This window comes from Pristiophorus japonicus, chromosome 21 (genome assembly GCF_044704955.1).
Source record: "Pristiophorus japonicus isolate sPriJap1 chromosome 21, sPriJap1.hap1, whole genome shotgun sequence".
NCBI classification, from domain to species: Eukaryota; Metazoa; Chordata; class Chondrichthyes; family Pristiophoridae; genus Pristiophorus; species Pristiophorus japonicus.
In genome coordinates this window covers 62,010,174-62,032,601 of record NC_091997.1, presented here as the reverse complement: position 1 = coordinate 62,032,601, position 22,428 = coordinate 62,010,174, and the positions used below count along the sequence as shown (strand labels likewise).

The following is a 22,428-nucleotide window of genomic DNA, read 5'->3' as shown; positions in this document are numbered from 1 at the left end:
CAGAAACTCGAAACAAGTATTTTGCATCAGTTTTTACGGTAGAGGACACTAACAATATTCCAAGAGTGGATAGTCAAGGGGCTATAGGGAGGGAGGAACTTAACACAATCACAATCACAATCACTAAGGAGGCGCTACTCAGTAAGATAATGGGACTAAAGGCAGATAAATCCCCTGGACCTGATGGCTTGCATCCTCAGATCTTAAGAGAAGTAGCGGAGGGAGAGTGGATGCATTGGTTGTAATTTACCAAAATTCCCTGGGTTCTGAGGAGGTCGCAGCAGATTGGAAATCTGCAAATGTAACGCCCCTATTCAAAAAAGGAGGCAGACAGAAAGCAGGAAACTATAGACCAGTTAGCCTAACATCTGTGGTTGGGAAAATGTTGGAGTCCATTATTAAAGAAGCAGCAGCAGTACATTTGGAAAAGCAAAATTCGGTCAGGCAAAGTCAGCATGGATTTATGAAGGGGAAGTCATAGAAACATAGAAAACAAAGAAAATAGGTGCAGGAGTAGGCCATTCGGCCCTTCTAGCCTGCACCGCCATTCAATGAGTTCATGGCTGAACATGCAACTTCAGTACCCCATTCCTGCTTCCTCGCCATACCCCTTGATCCCCCGAGTAGTAAGGACTTCATCGAACTCCTTTTTGAATATATTTAGTGAATTGGCCTCAACAACTTTCTGTGGTAGAGAATTCCACAGGTTCACCACTCTCTGGGTGAAGAAGTTTCTCCTCATCTCGGTACTAAATGGCTTACCTCTTATCCTTAGACTGTGACCCCTGGTTCTGGACTTCCCCAACATTGGGAACATTCTTCCTGCATCTAACCTGTCTGAACCCATCAGAATTTTACACGTTTCTATGAGGTCATAGAAACATAGAAACATAGAAAATAGGTGCAGGAGTAGGCCATTTGGCCCTTCTAGCCTGCACCGCCATTCAATGAGTTCATGGCTGAACATGCAACTTCAGTACCCCATTCCTGCTTTCTCGCCATACCCCTTGATCCCCCTAGTAGTAAGGACTTCATCTAACTCCTTTTTGAATATGTTTAGTGAATAGCAAGAATGTCCTTCCTCAAGTTAGGAGACCAAAACTGTACACAATACTCCAGGTGTGGCCTCACCAATGCCCTGTACAACTGTAGCAACACCTCCCTGCCCTTGTACTCAAATCCCCTCGCTATGAAGGCCAACATGCCATTTGCTTTCTTAACCGCCTGCTGTACCTGCATGCCAACCTTCAATGACTGATGTACCATGACACCCAGGTCTCGTTGCACCTCCCCTTTTCCTAATCTGTCACCATTCAGATAATAGTCTGTCTCTCTGTTTTTACCATCAAAGTGGATAACCTCACATTTATCCACATTATACTTCATCTGCCATGCATTTGCCCACTCAACTATCCAAGTCACTCTGTAGCCTCATAGCATCCTCCTCGCAGCTCACACTGCCACCCAACTTAGTGTCATCCGCAAATTTGGAGATACTACATTTAATCCCCTTGTCTAAATCATTAATGTACAATGTAAACAGCTGGGGCCCCAGCACAGAACCTTGCGGTACCCCACTAGTCACTGCCTGCCATTCTGAAAAGTACCCATTTACTCCTACTCTTTGCTTCCTGTCTGCCAACCAGTTCTCGATCCATGTCAGCACACTACCCCCAATCCCATGTGTTTTAACTTTGCACATTAATCTCTTGTGTGGGACCTTGTCGAAAGCCTTCTGAAAGTCCAAATATACCACATCAACTCGTTCTCCCTTGTCCATTCTACTGGAAACATCCTCAAAAAAATTCCAGAAGATTTGTCAAGCATGATTTACCTTTCACAAATCCATGCTGACTTGGACCTATCATGTCACCTCTTTCCAAATGCGCTGCTATGACATCCTTAATAATTGATTCCATCATTTTACCCACTACTGAGGTCAGGCTGACCGGTCTATAATTCCCTGTTTTCTCTCTCCCTCCTTTTTTAAAAAGTGTGGTTACATTGGCTACCATCCACTCCATAGGAACTGATCCAGAGTCTATGGAATGTTGGAAAATGACTGTCAATGCATCAGCTATTTTCAAGGCCACCTCCTTAAGTACTCTGGGATGCAGTCCATCAGGCCCTGGGGATTTATCAGTCTTCAATCCCATCAATTTCCCCAACACAATTTCCCGACTAATAAGGATTTCCCTCAGTTCCTCCTTCTTACTAGACCCTCTGACCCCTTTTATATCCGGAAGGTTGTTTGTGTCCTCCTTAGTGAATACCGAACCAAAGTACTTGTTCAATTGGTCTGCCATTTCTTTGTTTCCCGTTATGACTTCCCCTGATTCTGACTGCAGGGGACCTACGTTTGTCTTTACTAACCTTTTTCTCTTTACATATCTATAGAAACATTTGCAACCCGTCTTAATGTTCCCTGCAAGCTTCTTCTCATACTCCATTTTCCCTGCCCTAATCAAACCCTTTGTCCTCCTCTGCTGAGTTCTAAATTTCTCCCAGTCTCCGGGTTTGCTGCTATTTCTGGCCAATTTGTATGCCACTTCCTTGGCTTTAATACTATCCCTGATTTCCCTTGATAGCCACGGTTGAGCCACCTTCCCTTTTTTATTTTTACGCCAGACAGGAATGTACAATTGTTGTATTTCATCCATGCGGTCTCGAAATGTCTGCCATTGCCCATCCACAGTCAACCCTTAAGTATCATTCGCCAATCTATCCTAGCCAATTCACGCCTCATACCTTCAAAGTTAGCCTTCTTTAAGTTCTGGACCATGGTCTCTGAATTAACTGTTTCATTCTCCATCCTAATGCAGAATTCCACCATATTATGGTCACTCTTCCCCAAGGGGCCTCGCACAACGAGATTGCTAATTAATCCTCTCTCATTACACAACACCCAGTCTAAGATAGCCTCCCCCCTAGTTGGTTCCTCGACATATTGGTCGAGAAAACCATCCCTTATGCATGTTTGACAAATTTGCTGGAACTCTTTGAGGATGTAACGAACAGGGTGGATAAAGGGGAACCAGTGGATGTGGTGTGTTTGACTTCCAGAAGGCATTTAACAAGGTGCCACACAAAAGGTTACTGCACAAGATAAAAATTCACGGGATTGGGGGTAATATATTAGCATGGATAGAAGATTGGGTAACTAACAGAGAACAGAGAGTCAGCATAAATGGTTCATTCTCTGGTTGGCAATCAGTAACGAGTGGGATGCAGCAGGGATCAGTGCTGGGACCCCAACTATTTACAATCTATATTAACGACTTGGAAGAAGGGACTGAGAGTAATGTAGCCAAATTTGCTGACGACACAAATATGGGGGAACATAAGAACATAAGAATTAGGAACAGGAGTAGGCCATCTAGCCCCTCGAGCCTGCTCCGCCATTCAAAAAGATCCTGGCTGATCTGGCCGTGGACTCAGCTCCACTTACCCGCCCACTCCCCATAACCCTTAATTCCCTTATTGGTTAAAAATCTATCTGTCTGTGATTTGAATACATTCAATGAGCTAGCCTCAACTGCTTCCTTGGGCAGAGAATTCCACAGAGGCAGATTCACAACCCTCTGGGAGGAGAAATTCATTCTCAACTCGGTTTTAAATTGGCTCCCCTGTATTTTGAGGCTGTGCCCCCTAGTTCTAGTCTCCCCGACCAGTGGAAACAACCTCTCTGCCTCTATCTTGTCTATCCCTTTCATGATTTTCAATGTTTCTATAAGATCACCCCTCATCCTTCTGAACTCCAACGAGTAAAGACCAAGTCTACTCAATCTATCATCATAAGGTAACCCCCTCATCTCCGAAATCAGCCTAGTCTCTGTACCCCCTCCAAAGCTAGTATATCCTTCCTTAAGTAAGGTGACCAAAACTGCACGCAGTACTCCAGGAGCGGCCTCACCAATACCCTGTACAGTTGCAGCAGGACCTCCCTGCTTTTGTACTCCATCCCTCTCGCAATGAAGGCCAACATTCCATTCGCCTTCCTGATTACCTGCTGCACCTGCAAACTAACTTTTTGGAAACATTACTCAAAAGAGTTTCATGGGCACTTGGCACCCTCAACTTTGCCATCCTCGCCGGCCGTCCGGACACGCCATGGCGTACCATCTTGCCGTCCGGAGGAGGCGGGGGTCCCCGATGGAGGGCACTCTACGCAGGGGTCCTCCCACTATTCATCGGGGACTTGGCCTGGAGGGTGGTGCATGGAGCAGTGCCGTGCAACAAATTTTTAAGCCGGTTCACGGACTCCCAGGCCGCCTGCAATTTCTGCGGTCTGGAGGAGTCCGTGTTCCATGTTTTTATTGAGTGCACGAGGTTGCAGCCCCTGTTCCATTATTTGAAGGGGCTGCTCCTGAAATTCTGGCTGCACTTCAGTCCCACTCTCCTGATCTTTGGGCACCCTGTGCGGAGGGGAGCGGGTAGGTCCGAAGGCCTCCTCGTAGGACTGCTCCTGGGCACGGCCAAGGGTGCCATCAGCTGGTCCAGGCAGCGGGCGGTCGAGGGGGTCGTTCAACCTGACTGCCTGCCTCTCTTCCGCTCTTACATCCGGTCCAGGGTGTCCTTGGAGATGGAGCACGCGGTGTCCACCGGTACGCTCGCGGCCTTCCGTGAGAGGTGGGCACCGGAGGGACTGGAGTGCATCATCACGCCCGGCAACCAAATTTTAATTTGATTTTACGTTTTTAAGTTTAATTTGTTTTAATTGCCGGTGCTTTTAGTGTCCCCCTTCCCTTTTATAGGGGGCACTGGGGAAAATTGTGATTTTAGTGCCCAAAAAAAAAAACAAAAAAAGAAAAACACAAAAAAAAAACAAAAAAAAGGGGGGGAAAAAAAAAGGGCCTTGTAAATGTCTGGAGTGTCACCCAGGTCGGGTGGCACCGTTTAATGTTTTCATGCAGGGGAAATCATGTTTAACTAATTTACTGGAATTCTTTGAGGATATAACGAGCATGGTGGATAGAGGTGTACCGATGGATGTGGTGTATTTAGATTTCCAAAAGGCATTCGATAAGGTGCCACACAAAAGGTTACTGCAGAAGATAAAGGTACGCGGAGTCAGAGGAAATGTATTAGCATGGATAGAGAATTGGCTGGCTAACAGAAAGCAGAGAGTCGGGATAAATGGGTCCTTTTCGGGTTGGAAATCGGTGATTAGTGGTGTGCCACAGGGATCAGTGCTGGGACCACAACTGTTTACAATATACATAGATGACCTGGAAGAGGGGACAGAGTGTAGTGTAACAAAATTTACAGATGACACAAAGATTAGTGGGAAAGCGGGTTGTGTAGAGGATGCAGAGAGGCTGCAAAGAGATTGAGATAGGTTAAGCGAATGGGCTAAGGTTTGTCAGATGGAATACAATGTCGGAAAATGTGACGTCATCCACCTTGGGGAAAAAAAACAGCAAAAGGAAATATTATTTGAATGGGGAGAAATTACAACATGCTGCGGTGCAGAAGGACCTGGGGGTCCTTGTGCATGAACTCTTTTAGGAGCAAACAAAAAACATTAAACCGTGCCCCCCGATCTGGGGGAAACACCAAGCATTTACAAGACCCTTTTATTTTTTGTGTTTTTTTTGGGGGGGGGGGTTTTTGGGCACAAAATCGTATTTTTTTCCAAGTGCCCATGAAATCCATGTTGCTTTTGCTTGATTGCACTATTCCTATCTAGATGTCCCGCTATTTCTTCCTTAATGATAGCTTCAAGCATTTTCCCCACTACAGATGTTAAACTAACCGGCCTATAGTTACCTGCCTTTTGTCTGCCCCCTTTTTTAAACAGAGGTGTTACATTAGCTGCTTTCCAATCCGCTGGTACCTCCCCAGAGTCCAGAGAATTTTGGTAGATTATAACGAATGCATCTGCTATAACTTCCGCCATCTCTTTTAATACCCTGGGATGCATTTCATCAGGACCAGGGGACTTGTCTACCTTGAGCCCCATTAGCCTCTCCAGCACCACCCCCCTAGTGATAGTGATTGTCTCAAGGTCCTCCCTTCCCACATTCCCGTGACCAGCAATTTTTGGCATGGTTTTTGTGTCTTCCACTGTGAAGACCGAAGCAAAATAATTGTTTAAGGTCTCAGCCATTTCCACATTTTCCATTATTAAATCCCCCTTCTCATCTTCTAAGGGACCAACATTTACTTTAGTCACTCTTTTCCGTTTTATATATCGGTAAAAGCTTTTACTATCTGTTTTCATGTTTTGCACAAGTTTACTTTCGTGATCTATCTTTCCTTTCTTTATTGCTTTCTTAGTTATTCTTTGCTGTCGTTTAAAATTTTCCCAATCTTCTATTTTCCCACTAACCTTGGCCACCTTATACGCATTGGTTTTTAATTTGATACTCTCCTTTATTTCCTTGGTTATCCATGGCTGGTTATCCCTTCTCTTAACGCCCTTCTTTTTCACTGGAATATATTTTTGTTGAGCACTATGAAAGAGCTCCTTAAAAGTCCTCCACTGTTCCTCAATTGTGCCACCGTTTAGTCTGTGTTCCCAGTCTACTTTAGCTAACTCTGCCCTCATCCCACTGTAGTCCCCTTTGTTTAAGCATAGTACGCTCGTTTGAGACACTACTTCCTCACCCTCATTCTGCATTACAAATTCAACCATACTGTAATCAGTCATTCTGAGCGGATATTTTACTCGGAGATCGTTTATTATTCCTGACTCGTTACACAGGACCAGATCTAAGATCGCTTGCTCCCTTGTAGGTTCTGTAACATACTGTTCTAAGAAACAATCCCGTATGCATTCTATGAATTCCTCCTCCAAGCTACCCCGTGCGATTTGATTTGACCAATCGATATGTAGGTTAAAATCCCCCATGATTACTGCCGTTCCTTTTTCACATGCCTCCATTATTCCCTTGATTATTGTCTGCCCCACTGAAGTTATTATTTGGGGGCCTATAAACTACGCCCACCATTGACTTTTTCCCCTTACTATCTCTAATCTCCACCCACAATGATTCAACATTTTGTTCATTCGAGCCAATATCATCTCTCACAACTGCCCTGATATCATCCTTTATTAACAGAGCTACCCTACCTCCTTTCCCTTCTTGTCTATCGTTCTGATTTGTCAGATACCCCTGTATGTTTAATTCCCACCCTGCAACCACGTTTCTGTAATGGCCACCAAATCATACCCATTTGTAATGATTTGTGCCGTCAACTCATTTACTTTATTTTGAATGCTGCGTGCGTTTAGGTAGAGTGTTTTAATACTAGTTTTTAAACCATGATTTTTAGTTTTGACCCCTCCTGCAGCCCCTTTATATTCATACATATTGTCCCTTCCTATCACCTTGTGGTTTACACTTACCCCAGTGCTACTCTGCTCTGTTGCCTCCTGCCTTTTGCATTCTTTCTTGGGGTCCTGTTCATCTGAGCTCTCACCCACTCTAACTAGCTCAGAGCCCTCTCCTGGGTTCCGAAGGAAGGGTAATGTGCAAGGAGGACATCAAGAGACTGCAGGAGGACACATAGACAGGCTAAGTGAATGGCAGGAATTTGGCAGATGGAATATAATGTTGGAAAGTGTGAGGTCATGCACTTTGGCAGAAAACAATCAAAGAGCAAGTTATTATATAAATGGAGAAAGATTGCAAAGTGCTGCAGTACAGTGGGACCTGGGGGTACTTGTGCATGAAACGCAAAAGGATAGTATATAGGTACAGCAAGTGATCAGGAAGGCCAATGGAATCTTGGCCTTTATTGCAAAGAGGATGGAATATAAAAGCAGGGAAGTCTTGTTACAGCTGTACAGGGTATTGGTGAGGCCACACCTGGAATACTGCGTGCAGTTTTGGTTTCCATATTTACGAAAGGATATACTTGCTATGGAGGCTGTTCAGAGAAGGTTCACTAGGTTGATCCCGGGGATGAGTGGGTTGACTTATAAGGAAAGGTTGAGTAGGTTGGGCCTCTACTCATTGGAATTCAGAAGAATAAGAGGTGATCTTATAAAAACGTATAAAATTATGAGAGGGCTTGACAAGGTGGATGCAGAGAGGATGTTTCCACTTGTGGGGGAGACTAGAACTAGAGGGCATGATCTTAGAACAAGGGGCCGCCCATTTAAAACAGAGATGAGGAGAAATTTCTTCTCTCAGCCATGATCTTATTGAATGGCGGAGCAGGCTCGAGGGGCCCTGTGGCCTACTCCTGCTCCTATTTCTTATGTTCTTTATAGCTCCTTGAGCCTGCTCTGAAGTGTAACAGATTCAGCTACTTAAAGCCCATCCTGATGTAGAAGGCTGCAGAAACACAAATTGTGAGGATGTAAAAATGAAAAGTAAAACTGAAATAATGCTTTAAAACTGGTCTTCGTTTGTTGTGAATTGGGGATACACAAACAACATTGCAAATGTCTGAATATTTCTTAGCTGTTGTAAAACCAAAATTCTTGTGCCAGTGGTGTAAAAGCGATGGGGAAAATGTTCCCAACATCTTTGCAGAGTGGCAAAGCCCTTTAACCACCTGCTCTTGCTTTAAGTTCAATGTAAGGATTGCACATTGTCCACTGACTGGCTTCCCAGTCTGTGAAAACACGCATTTAAAATTCGGCATATAAAAAAGATAAAGGGCACTTGCATTAGTTAAGGAGTTGCTGTAATAAAACTGAATTGTACTTAATTCAGCACTTTAAAGGATTGGGTGAATTGGTGACATGGCATAAACATGATTAAAGTTTGGAAGAATTTTGTTTTAAGTTGAAGAGCCTTGACTGTATTTCTCTGCACTGTTGCAAGTCTCTGAGGTGATGTTATTAAGCGGCTGCATTTCCAACTGTGCAGGTGAGTTTCAAACGCTTTTTGCCGTGTTAAGTAATTCTAATACCATCCATTTGTCTGATGCACAGTACTTTCTCTGTGTGTTTTAGTAACACTGCATTTCATGGATAAATGGGCCCATTTCCTTTAGTGTAGAGTGTCATTTAAAACATGAGCACAGAATTGCAAAAAGCCCAAATTGTTATAACATCTGAGAGATGTAGATAGATAAGTTCAATACTCTTTTGTAGGATGGGAACGTTATATTCACAGCTTTTGTGTTGCGCTCAGTTTGATATTGTATTATCAGTATGCCAACATGTCTCTGTTGAAACCCTGAACCACAAACCACATCTTCTCTCTCATTTTATATGTTGGCATTTGACCAGGTGTTGGCAGGGCTATAATGGTCAGCTTACACAGAAAACACAAGCTCTTCTATCTGAGTCTTTTTGTTAAAACTTGTTTTGAAAAAGTAATTATTTTGAAAGCAGTTAACCATTACATGCTTCTATGTCTCTATGCTGTTCCTGTAGTCTGCAGTGTTTTCATCATGTGGTCTAAAATTTGCACAATATTTGTTGTTAAGTTTTGGTTCCACAAATTGAAAAGCTGGTGGTGAAAATAACTGTTTTGAACAGTTGTTGAGGCTGCCCATGAATGAGTTTATACATTCAGGCTGGTTTTAAATCTCCCTTTGAACATGAATTGATGATACAATGCTGCCTTGAACTCTGCACCATTTGCTATTAGTTTAGAGGGAAGAGTGTGGTCAGTGCTTCGATGCTGGAGATGTTGGCCTGATCGAGGATGCTAACGTTGTTGTGTCTGTCCTCCCAGGGGATTTGTAGGATCTTGCGGAGATGTCGTTGGTGGTATTTCTCCAGTGATTTGAGGTGTCTACTGTACATGATCCATGTCTCTGAGCCATACAGGAGGGCGGGTACCCAGCATCAAAGCACTGACCACATTCGACCAGCTCTGTTGTTCGCATGCCCGACATGAGACTTCCAAAGCAAGCGTTCTACTCGGAACTCCTACACGGCAAGCGAGCCCCAGGAGGGCAGAGGAAATGTTTCAAGGACACCCTCAAAGCCTCGTTGATAAAATGCAACATCCCCACTGACACCTGGGAGTCTCTGGCTAAAGATCGCCCTAAGTGGAGGAAGAGCATCTGGAAGGGCGCTGAGCACCTCGAATCTCATCGCCGAGAGCATGCAGAAAACAAGTGCAGGCAGCGGAAGGAACATGCGGCAAACCAATCCCACCCACCTTTTCCTTCAACAACTGTCTGTCCCACCTGTGGTTGTAATTCCCGTATTGGACTGTTCAGTCACCTCAGAACTCACTTTTAGAATGGAAGCAAATCTTCCTCGATTTCGAGGGACTGGCTCTGATGATGATGAGAGGGAAGAGTGCAACTTACAAATTGTGTTTAAGTGAACTGTCATGTGAGCCCACTGCTTCTAGTTGGACTGTCATTGTCTACATGGGATAAACATTTTGTTTCCAGACATTTATTTTTTGTAGAGATTGGACCTTATTACCTGTGTAACATTATCTATAGTGAAATAAGTCCCTGTCCCTGAAGTCAGCGTTTGTTCCCTGTGGCTGCATTATGGAATACTTGGGGTTTGCTACCTGATTCTGAGAATGTTGTGAAGCATGTTAGCCATTAAATTGATTTCTGAACTCCAGGAGTCTGTTCTCCATTACTGTAAATTGATTTCCCGCCTCAGCAAACATACAGGAGAAAACTTCAGCTGGGGTCTGCAGTCCATTATTGTTTGCTGAATATTTGTTGTCACTTGGAAATCAGCAGAAAATGTACATCAATCTTGGAGCACAACTAAGTGAGCATCAGTTGCTCTGCAACGTAATGAACTGTAATAGCTTGGAATCTGATGTCTGATGTAGTGTGTTTTAAGTTGTTGCAATTTAATTGCTGTGAAATGCACAAAGAATGATTCTGGTTTCATCATAGAGGCTGCATGCAGTGTTCCTTTTTATTTCAGATTTCGAACAGCCACAGTATTTTGCTTTTCACTACAGTCGTCAGTGATCTGAAATGCAATGCCTAGAGTAACCTGAGCAGATTATTAACAATGTCAATCTGTAGCTAGGCTATTAAGTTGTTAATGATAAGTTAGTGGTAACAGCTTAACTGGTTACTAAATCTGGTTAACCATGAAGGTCACACTGTATTTTATGACGTGGAGCTCCATGTTGAAATCCACAGTACTGTTTCATTGTGGAGTGCTGTGCGCTGGCTGGGGCCCGCAGTGCGCACTAACTTGGTTTTGCAGTTTTCTATACAATGAATTTTGAACTGTGTTATTTGTGGTGGCGGCACAGAGTAGGAGGGTTAGGACTTTGCCCACAGGAAGCTTGCAGGGAACATTAAAACGGACTGCAAAAGCTTCTATAGATATGTAAAGAGAAAAAGATTAGTAAAGACAAACGTAGGCCCCCTGCAGTCAGAATCAGGGGAAGTCATAATGGGGAACAAAGAAATGGCAGACCAATTGAACAAGTACTTTGGTTCGGTATTCACTAAGGAGGACACAAACAACCTTCCGGATATAAAAGGGGTCAGAGGGTCGAGTAAGGAGGAGGAACTGAGGGAAATCCTTATTAGTCGGGAAATTGTGTTGGGGAAATTGATGGGATTGAAGGCTGATAAATCCCCAGGGCCTGATGGTCTGCATCCCAGAGTACTTAAGGAGGTGGCCTTGGAAATAGCGAATGCATTGAAAGTCATTTTCCAACATTCCATTGACTCTGGATCAGTTCCTATGGAGTGGAGGGTAGCCGATGTAACCCCACTTTTTAAAAAAGGAGGGAGAGAGAAAACAGGGAATTATAGACCGGTCAGCCTGACATCAGTAGTGGGTAAAATGATGGAATCAATTATTAAGGATGTCATAGCAGCGCATTTGGAAAGAGGTGACATGATGGGTCCAAGTCAGCATGGATTTGTGAAAGGGAAATCATGCTTGACAAATCTTCTGGAATTTTTTGAGGGTGTTTCCAGTAGAGTGGTCAAGGGAGAACCAGTTGATGTGGTATATTTGGACTTTCAGAAGGCTTTCGACAAGGTCCCACACAAGAGATTAATGTGCAAAGTTAAAATACATGGGATTGGGGCTAGTGTGCTGACATGGATTGAGAACTGGTTGTCAGACAGGAAGCAAAGAGTAGGAGTAAATGGGTACTTTTCAGAATGGCAGGCAGTGACTAGTGGGGTACCGCAAGGTTCTGTGTTGGGTCCCCAGCTGTTTACATTGTACATTAATGATTTAGACGAGGGGATTAAATGTAGTATCTCCAAATTTGCGGATGACACTAAGTTGGGTGGCAGTGTGAGCTGCGAGGAGGATGCTATAAGGCTGCAGAGTGACTTGGATAGGTTAGTTGAGTGGGCAAATGCATGGCAGATGAAGTATAATGTGGATAAATGTGAGGTTATCCACTTTGGTGGTAAAAACAGAGAGACAGACTATTATCTGAATGGTGACAGATTAGGAAAAGGGGAGGTGCAACGAGACCTGGGTGTCATGGTACATCAGTCATTGAAGGTTGGCATGCAGTTACAGCAGGCGGTTAAGAAAACAAATGGCATGTTGGCCTTCATAGCGAGGGGGTTTGAGTACAGGGGCAGGGAGGTGTTGCTACAGTTGTACAGGGCCTTGGTGAAGCCACACTGGAGTATTGTGTACAGTTTTGGTCTCCTAACTTGAGGAAGGACATTCTTGCTATTGAGGGAGTGCAGCGAATATTCACCAGACTGATTCCTGGGATGGCGGGACTGACCTATCAAGAAAGACTGGATCAACTGGGCTTGTATTCACTGGAGTTCAGAAGAATGAGAGGGGATCTCACAAACGTTTAAAATTCTGATGGGTTTGGACAGGTTGGATGCAGGAAGAATGTTCCCAATGTTGGGGAAGTCCAGAACCAGGGGTCACAGTCTAAGGATAAGGGATAAGCCATTTTGGACCGAGATGAGGAGAAACTTCTTCACCCAGAGAGTGGTGAACCTGTGGAATTCCCTACCACAGAAAGTTGTTGAGACCAATTCACTAAATATATTTAAAAAGGAGTTAGATGTCGTCCTTACTACTCGGGGGATCAAGGGGTCTGGCGAGAAAGCAGGAATGGGGTACTGAAGTTGCATGTTCAGCATTGAATGGCGGTGCAGGCTCGAAGGGCCGAATGGCCTACCCCTGCACCTATTTTCTATGTTTCTATGTTTCTAGGACTGGTCACCCTGCTACGAAACAGTATGAATTGCATTCTCTTATTTAGATGAAGGATTTTAATCTTAAATCCTTGTTGCCCAGATAGAAAACATTTTTACATTTGGTAGCACAGCAAGTAATGCCATGATTACTGAGATATTGAAGCACTCTGACAGTTTGTTAACAACAGATATACAAAACGCTATATATATTTTAAAATGAGGATTGGAAACAACTGAGTTGTGGCTTCGTCCATAATTCTCCTTGTTGCTACGTGCTCTCGACTGATAGTTGCTCAATGTCACCTCTTCCATTGATTCACCGCTGTCTCCTCCTTTCCGAAGGTGCTGACTCTTGCTGGGGTGCAGTTATGTGGGCATCAGTCTCCTCTCACCGGTAGGTTACCAAAGTTGCCATTGTTGGTGTGAGTGTGCACAGACTGTTTACTCATCGGGGCACTATCGACAGGCCCAACCCTGTCAGTTTCCACAAATGGGCACTTCATCAGGGTCACTGGATTCTTAAATTTGATGAAAAGTATTTGATAGTGTTCAGCTCTTTGATCAGGAGCAAGGAGTGTGCACTCGGTCTGCTCATGCCGGTCTAACAACACATCTAATTGAAAGATGCCACTTCTGTACAGCGATCTCTCAGAAGTTAAATCTCTTGGGTTTTAAAGTCTTGAGTGCAGAGTGAAGGTATGTTGTAATTAAATTACTTGTACAGCAGTACATTGTGTAATATGCACCCAGCACTGGAGCCTGTCAGCTGTCACCTGAGCATTCTGTGAAATTTATGGCTGTGTGAAGAATTTCAAAGATGTCATTGCTGTCAGGCTCGTTTTTAATTTGCTGCCTGTGGGTTATTTCATGAATAGATATTTTCTGCCTCAGCATGGTGCTGCTTTCATGCACTTATGCCCGAAAAATATTTGAAGAAGTTTCTGAAGCAGAACAGTGTGGCTAATTTATAAAGAGCAGCTCTTTAGATGGGTGGCCTAAGTTTAAAATAAATAGTTTGGTTATCATTACTTAAACTAAACATAGACTGATTCAATTTGTTTTCACTTGCATGAGCCAAATATTGAAGCACCTATTGATGAGCTTTCCTTAATGGCAGTGCAGTGATGGGGATTGTGGATTACTGACCGTGTGGTTTTCAATTGTATATCACCAGAAATGAATAAGCACTGCACTGGCTTAAACCTTTGTCGGCATTTCATTCTAATATGTGAAAGTGGGTACTTGCTGATTAATGGGATTAGTGCATCTCTCAGTGGGCAGTGTCTGGAGAGGGAGCTGGGCAAGCCAGAGCTTCAGAAGTGTAATGGTAACGTTATAGTTTTCAGTACTTGCAAAAAGAAATCATTGTGAACTAGTAAACATGTTGAGATTTTAAAATTGAAGAAGTTACTCTTAGTTCCAATCTTTGTTACTGACATTGATAAGCTGCGTCTGATCAGGTAAATATATTGAACAGCTTGTGACACAACACAGTTTGGACAAAAGAGGCCTTGCTTCCTGCAGAACAACTTGTGGGAAGAATTGCATTCACGTCGTCCTTAAACTGTATGAACAGAAAGGTTCAATCCAGTGAGGCGTGAATGTAAAAACAAATTCAGAAAAATGGATGTATATTTTATAAAATAATGAGTGTTTGTTTTAAAGCAGTAACAAAAATGTCATGGTTCCGATGAAATGGTCCCGTTCAATATACTCATTAGAATATATCGAAATAATTGCCTCATAATTGACTTGTAAATGCAGTGGTATTTTATCGGGCATGTTTTTTTACAGTGAAATGAGATTAACAGTGTCCAAGGAGGATTGAAACCACTGGAGGTCTAACTTCAATCTCCAGAGGGTTTGAAGTAATGTAATTTGGCTTCAGACCCATTAATGTATTGAGCACATGTCTGCTGGACTCATTTCATTAAAAAAAGCTCACATCAGCACATTGTTCAGACAAAAATGTATAACTTGTGCAGCGTTTGAGATTCTGAAGGTTGGAATATTTGTTCTTGAAACAGATGTTAATAAATTTTGTTCATCCTTGCACTAAAACCTTGCCCTTTGCCCTTTCTAATGATTTAGTGCAGCAAATATTCTCTGAGCCACTGGTTTAGACATGAACTGTATTCACTCTAAGGCTGGAGTGAAATTACAGTACAAGGTGCAGTTCAAGTCCAGCTACAAGTATGTGGGATCTAAACTGACATGAGTTCATGTTATCCACTGCAGGTATTTATCGTCTAATAGTTAGAGCTCCCAGTAATTAGTGATCAGAAGACATGTAGATAGATGTATAGGTTTCTGGTGAGGTCATACAAATGTTGCAGTGGAATTACAGCTGTGCAAACAAAGTCCCAAGGAGCAAGATATGTCTCTGCTAAAGAGGAGATGGAGAGTCTTTCCTGTTGCACATACACCAAATGACATTCCTATTGTGACCCTGGAGAATGTTTGTCTCTGAGCAATGAGCAGTGTACAGTGCCACGGGGCAGAGTGTGCTGCCGGAATTTGGACAGTTAATCTTTATTTTCAAAGTTTTTTCTGGAGAGCTACTGCGAATCTAATTCGAAGCTCTCTTGGCAAATATCTATCCAGCGTATTCCAAGCACAGACCGAAGGGGAATAGAGGCTGTTTCAAACCTTTTTTTCCTGTAGAGCTATTTTTGGAGCGATTAACTGACAGTGGGAATGGTTGTGTGGAGTCACTGGTAACCATCTAAATGTTGCACACCAGCAGGAAATGGTGTAAACATATCTCTCACTAGTTGGGGAGTGAGGATTGAACAGTTCAAAGATCTGTGTAATCAAACTGATTGCACTGTAGATTTCTACTGGAGTCATTAAAAATATCCGCTGTTTAAATTATCTTTAAGATCACACTGTCACTTCGGCTTTACTAGGAGAAAAATGCAGGTATTGGAGCAGCATTAAAACTTCACTTCGTGAGAACCTACATATACGCTAATATATCCCGACAGGTAAAAATATTGGACCAGTAAAAGGGAGGTGCTAGGCTTGTGCTGTCATTTCTATTTTTTCTCTTGAGGTAGGTGTGAAAAATGATTCTACACTAACTAAAGTATACAGTTTTTTGAAACCGTGCTTAAATTCCTTACAAGCTTCACATTTACCATAACTTGCTTTTATCCATCTGTGGACTGCACCATGGAAAGATGGCTGGGGCAGGAGCAGTTCCACTCAGTGACCACTTACTTCAATCTACACTCAAGCACTCAGCCTCCTCAACTCAATAATAATTCTGCATAGCAATGTGTAGCATGTAGTTACTGTATTGATATAAACAGATTATATTAAAACATTCAACATTATGATAATTACACATAACCCAAAAAATTTAAGTTCCCATCATTGAAAGTTCCTCATCACTTGTTTGGTCTGTTGGGGTGACGAGAGTGTACCTGAGAGAAAAGCTCATTCCCAAACACTGCTTCAAGCTAAACCATGTGGGAGGACCAGGGTACAAACTAGTGAGCGGCAGATTTACAATTGAAGTTCACAGAATGAACTTACGCCATTCTGATGTACCAATCTTGTTGTTGAATTCTGGGCAACTAATGGATTACATTTGGCGGTTCAACCACTTCATTCCAAGGAAAGGAAAGAAACCAATACAGTATTTGGGCACATATCAGAAATAGTAACATTTGTCCCGTTTACATTGGTCAAAATGTTACTGATGTAATCAATTCCGTCCCAAAGGGAGAGCTACAGGATCTGAGATCGTGCCATGGACCTAACTTACAGTTAAGCATATAATGAGATGCTAGAAAACATGGGGTGGTCAGAATGGGGAACTCTCTGCCACAGATTATTGTTGAAGAAGAGTCCATAAATGCTATAACAATGGGAATTAGCTAATTGCTTGATAAAGAGGGGAGTAAGCAGCAGAATGGAGATCAGATTCGGTTTCTCGTGGAGAAAAGCACTTCACAGACTTTGGCGGGACGAGTGGCCATTTCTGTGCTTTAACATTCTACAATTTAAAGTGATTGAAATTTGAAAATGTGAAGTTATTAAGTGGAGCAGATAGTTCCTTATCTGCTTGTGATCAACTCTAGGAAGAGTTAATGGGACTATAACAATCTGACCTATGCTCACTGTTCGCAAGGTGCCATGGAGCTTCATACAGCTACCCTTACATATATTTACGGGCCTTCCTGCTTTCAGTGACAGCCATTAAGGCTAGGGCAGCAACTGGAAGCTACGTTATTTATACAATTATGAGACAAATGTGAGCACATTCATTGTATAAGGACTCTTTTCATAGTGTGTATATATTATGATATCCAGTTTCGTGGTAAAAGTGCTGCAGGTTAGTTGATCCTAAATGAGGTGCTGACAGCTTTGGTTAGGATTTCTTGGAATTAATGTCAGCAGTTGTCTTCTTAGTCTTTAGGAAAGTAAGGGATCTGTTGTTATACTTTTTCTCAGATTTACTGTCTCCAGCTTCATTCAGTAAATTGTGCTGTTCCTCTATGTTGGGACTACCTGTGGGGTATGCTGCTTTACTGAGGTGGTCCCTGCCTCTGGATATATTTCCAGTTCCATTGTGGTCTGGAATGTTTAGGTTGCTTTGCCTCCACTCTGATGTGTTCAAAATCTCCTTGGGGCTCCCAGCTAATCTACAGTAGTGTAGACAGCCTGTCAGTACTCACTGCCTAGGAACAAAAATAAAGATTTAATACTTGGGGAACAACCAGGGGACTGAACACCAGCAAGAATCGGTGCTTCATCAGAGGAGGCCGAAAAGCTGAAATAATATCCTTTTTATAAATGTGTGTAATTGATGGGATTGAAGGCCGATAAATCCCTGGGGCCTGATAGTCTGCATCCCAAAGTACTTAAGGAAGTAGCCCTAGAAATAGTGGATGCATTGGTGATCATTTTCCAACAGTCTATTGACTCTGGATCAGTTCCTATGGACTGGAGGGTAGCTAATTTAACACCACTTTTGAAAAAAGGAGGCAGAGAGAAAACGGGTAATTATAGACCGGTTAGCCTGACATCAGTAGTGGGGAAAATGTTGGAATCAATCATTAAGGATGAAATAGCAGCGCATTTGGAAAGCAGTGACAGGATCGGACCAAGTCAGCATAGATTTATGGGCCCAAGTTTCGAGCCGCGCCTAGAACGGCGCAGTCCCGACATGGACGCCCATTTTTCGCGCCTAAAAAAACCCTCCGTATTCTCCACCTCCCTGCAGGTCCTCTGGCCCTCGGCGCAGCACAGCACGAGCTGTGGGGGGCGGAGCCAGGTCCCTGCGCTGAAAACAGTGCCGGGACCTCTGCACATGCGCGCTACAGTGGGCACGCAAGTGCAGTAGCTCCAGGCACCCAAAACTGTGTGGGAGGGGCCCGAAGCACGCAGGCCCTAGCCCTGGCCCAATGGCCTCACTGGGGCTGCGTGAATAAGGCTCCTCCCACGCCCAGCTCCTGCTTCCTCCCGACCTGACTCGACCCCCGCCCCCGGACCGGACCCGACCCCCGGCCCCCCCCCTCTCGGACCGGACCCGACACCCGCTCCCCCTGTACCCCTCGCCCCCGGACCGGACCGGACCCGACACCCGCTCCCCCCCGCCCCCGGACTGGATCCGACCTGACCTCTCTCCCTCTACCCCCCTCCTCCTCCCCCTCCCCTCGCTGTCAGAAACACAGACACTGACAGACAGACAGAGAGATAGAGACACTGACAGAGACACACTGGAGTGGGGGGGGGGGGGGGGTCCCAGCACGCTGTTGGAGGGCTCCTGGTGCTGCAGTCGGTAAGTAGAAAATGTTTTATTTATTGATTAAAAAAAATATATATTTCTTATTAATTTTTTTGATTGATTTATTGGTTGATTTATTGATGTATTTATCATTTATTATTGATGATGGCTCTTTATTTGTAAAACTGAAGTGTTTAATGTTTGTAAACTTCCCCCCCCCCCCCCACCATTCCCTACGCCTGATTTGTAACCTACGCCTGATTTTCTAAAGTGCAGACAAGGTTTTTTCGAGGGTACAAAAATCTTCACTTACTCCATTCTGTTAGTTTGGAGTAAGTTTTCACTCACGAAACTTTGAAATCAGGCGTAAGTGGCCGGACACGCCCCCTTTTTGAAAATAAAATTCTGTTCCAAAGTGAAACTGACTAGAACTGGAGCAAACTAAATGACGAGAATTCCGATTTCTAAGATACTCCGTTCTACACCAGTTGCTCCTAAAAATCAGGAGCAAATCATGTGGAAACTTGGGGCCTATGAATCTTCTGGAATTTTTTTGAGGATGTAACTAGCAGAGTGGACAAGGGAGAACCAGTGGATGTGGTGTATTTGGACTTTCAAAAGGCTTTTGACAAGGTCCCGCACAGGAGATTGGTATGCAAAATCAAAGCGCATGGTATTGGGGGTAATGTACTGACGTGGATAGAGAACTGGTTGGCAGACAGGAAGCAGAGAGTCGGGATAAACAGGTCCTTTTCAGAATGGCAGGCAGTGACTAGTGGAGTGCTGCAGGGCTCAGTGCTGAGACCCCAGCTCTTTACAATATGCATTAACGATTTAGATGAAGGAATTGAGTGTAATATCTCCAAGTTTGCGGATGACACTAAACTGGGTGGCGGTGTGAGCTGTGAGGAGGATGCTAAGAGGCTGCAGGGTGACTTGGACAGGTTTGGTGAGTGGGCAAATGCATGGCAGATGCAGTATAATGTGGATAAATGTGAGGTTATCCATTTTGGGGGCAAAAACACGAAGGCAGAATATTATCTGAATGGCGGCAGATTAGGAAAAGGGGAGGTGCAACGAGACCTGGGTGTCATGGTTCATCAGTCACTGAAAGTTGGCATGCAGGTACAGCAGGTGGTAAAGAAGGCAAATGGTATGTTGATCTTCATAGCTAGGGGATTTGAATATAGGAGCAGGGAGGTCTTACTGCAGTTGTACAGGGCCTTGGTGAGGCCTCACCTTGAATATTGTGTATAGTTTTGGTCTCCTAATCTGAGGAAGGACGTTCTTGCTATTGTAGGAGTGCAGCGAAGGTTCACCAAACTGATTCCAGGGATGGCTGGACTAACATATGAGGAGAGACTGGCTCAACTGGGCCTTTATTCATTGGAGTTTAGAAGGATGAGAGGGGATCTCATAGAAACGTATAAGATTCTGACGGGACTGGACAGGTTAGATGCGGGAAGAATGTTCCCGATGTTGGGGAAGTCCAGAACCAGGGGACATAGTCTTAGGATAAGGGGTAAGCCATTTAGGACTGAGATGAGGAGAAACTTCTTCACTCAGAGAGTTGTTAACCTGTGGAATTTTCTGCCGCAGAGAATTGTTGATGTCAGTTCATTGGATATATTCAAAAGAGAGTTAGATATGGCCCTTACGGCTGAAGGTATCAAGGGGTAGGGAGAGAAAGCAGGAAAGGGGTATTGAGGGAATGATCAGCCATGATCTTATTGAATGGCGGTGCGGGCACGGAGGGCTGAATGGCCTACTCCTGCACCTATTTTCTATGTTTCTATGCAATAGAAGTAAGTATAGTTTGTATTTTCTCGAATTTCCCTGGACAAATTGTAAATACATTTTGTTTGTGTCACTTTACAGAATTAAGAACATTTCTAATCTGGAGAGTCTGACCGATCTCGATGTGCTGGATCTACATGCAAACCAGGTACAGTATCAGTGTCACAAATATAGCACCTGGTACAGTATTGGTATCATTATTCACAGATATTCAACCAAATTTGGGCAGTATAATAACAAAAGTGATTACTTTTCAGGAATTCTGTTACAATATAACTTCTTTGTGCAGAGGGCGATGACTGCAGAGTAGCCTATCTATGCAGCCTATTGAAGTGTGGAATATTATGAATTTTAAGAAGCTGTTAGAATTTAGGCATATAGGCTATTGAAGGAATGAGGGATAAAGTACATTTAACTTCATGAACTTTAAGCCTCTAATGGACAGGTGTTGTACTACACCTCAACCACCTTTTTTAACCTTTCCACAGCTTCTGTGCTGTAGGACTGCTTGTCTGATATCCACTCTTGGATAATCCATAATTTGCTCCAGTTGAACATTGGGAAGACCGAAGTCATGATCTTTAGTCCCTGCAGCTGATTCTGGTCCCCCTTCCCAACTACAGCCTCAGACTGAACCAGATTGTTCGCAACTTTGGCATCTTGTTTGATCCTGAGATAACCATCTGCCCCCATTTTCTCTCCCGTCACAAAGACTGCCGATCTTTGGCAACATTGCCTGATCTCAAACAATCTGCTGCTGAAACCATATCTATGCCGTTGTCACCTCCAGGCTTGACTCTCCTGGATGGCACCATCCAAAAAATTCACGGGGTTGGGGGTAATACATTAGCATGGATAGAGGATTGGCTAACGAACAGAAAACAGAGATTCGGGATAAATGGGTCATTCTCGGGTTGGCAAGCAGTAACTAGTGGGGTGCCGCAGGGATCAGTGCTGGGACCCCAATCTATATTAATGACTTGGAGGAAGGGACTGAGTGTAACGTAACCAAGTTTGCTGACGATACAAAGATGGAAGGAAAAGCAATGTGTGAGAAGGTCACACAAAATCTGCAAAAGGACATACAGGTTAAGTGAGTGGGCAAAAATTTGGCAGATGCAGTATAATGTTAGAAAGTATGAGGTCATGCACTTTGGCAGAAAAAAAAAATCAAAGAACAAGTTATTATTTAAATGGAGAAAGATTGCAGAGTGCTGCAGTACAGTGGGACCAGGGGGTACTTGTGCAAGAAACACAAAAGGATAGTATGCAGGTACAGCAAGTGATAAGGAAGGCCAATGGAATCTTGGCCTTTATTGCAAAGGGCATGGAGTATAAAAGCAGGGAAGTCTTGCTACAGTTATACATGGTATTGGTGAGGCCACACCTGGAATACTGCATGCAGTTTTGGTTTCCATATTTCCGAAAAGATATACTTGCTTTGGAGGCTGTTCAGAGAAGGTTCCCTCGGTTGATTCCGGGGATGAGGGGGTTGACCTATGAGGAAAGGTTGAGTCGGTTGGGCCCATATTCATTGGAATTCAGAAGAATGAGAGGAGATCTTATCGAAACGTATAAGATTATGGGGGGGGGCTTGACAAGGCGAATACAGAGAGGATGTTTCCACTGATAGGGGAGACTAGAACTAGAGGGCATACTCTTAGAATAAGGGGCCACCCATTTAAAACAGAGATGAGGAGAAATTTCTTCTCGGAGGGTTGTAAATCTGCCTCAGAGAGCTGTGGAAGCTGGGACATTGAATAAATTTAAAACAGAAATAGACAATAAGGGGAATAAGGGGTTATGGAGAACGGGCAGGGAAGTGGCGCTGAGTCCATGATCATATTAAA

The 22,428-nt window shown here is 43.7% G+C and overlaps 1 protein-coding gene across 3 annotated transcripts in view; it reads left to right on the top strand.

The window, feature by feature from the left end:
* LOC139234018 (leucine-rich repeat-containing protein 49) overlaps positions 1-22,428 on the top strand; it is a 292,104-nt gene that overhangs the window by 23,482 nt on the left and 246,194 nt on the right. For all 3 annotated transcript variants that reach the window (XM_070864857.1, XM_070864856.1, XM_070864854.1), the window contains exon 7: positions 20,660-20,726. In XM_070864857.1, the coding sequence (XP_070720958.1) occupies positions 20,660-20,726 (67 nt within the window). The remainder of the gene's footprint in view (positions 1-20,659; positions 20,727-22,428) is intronic.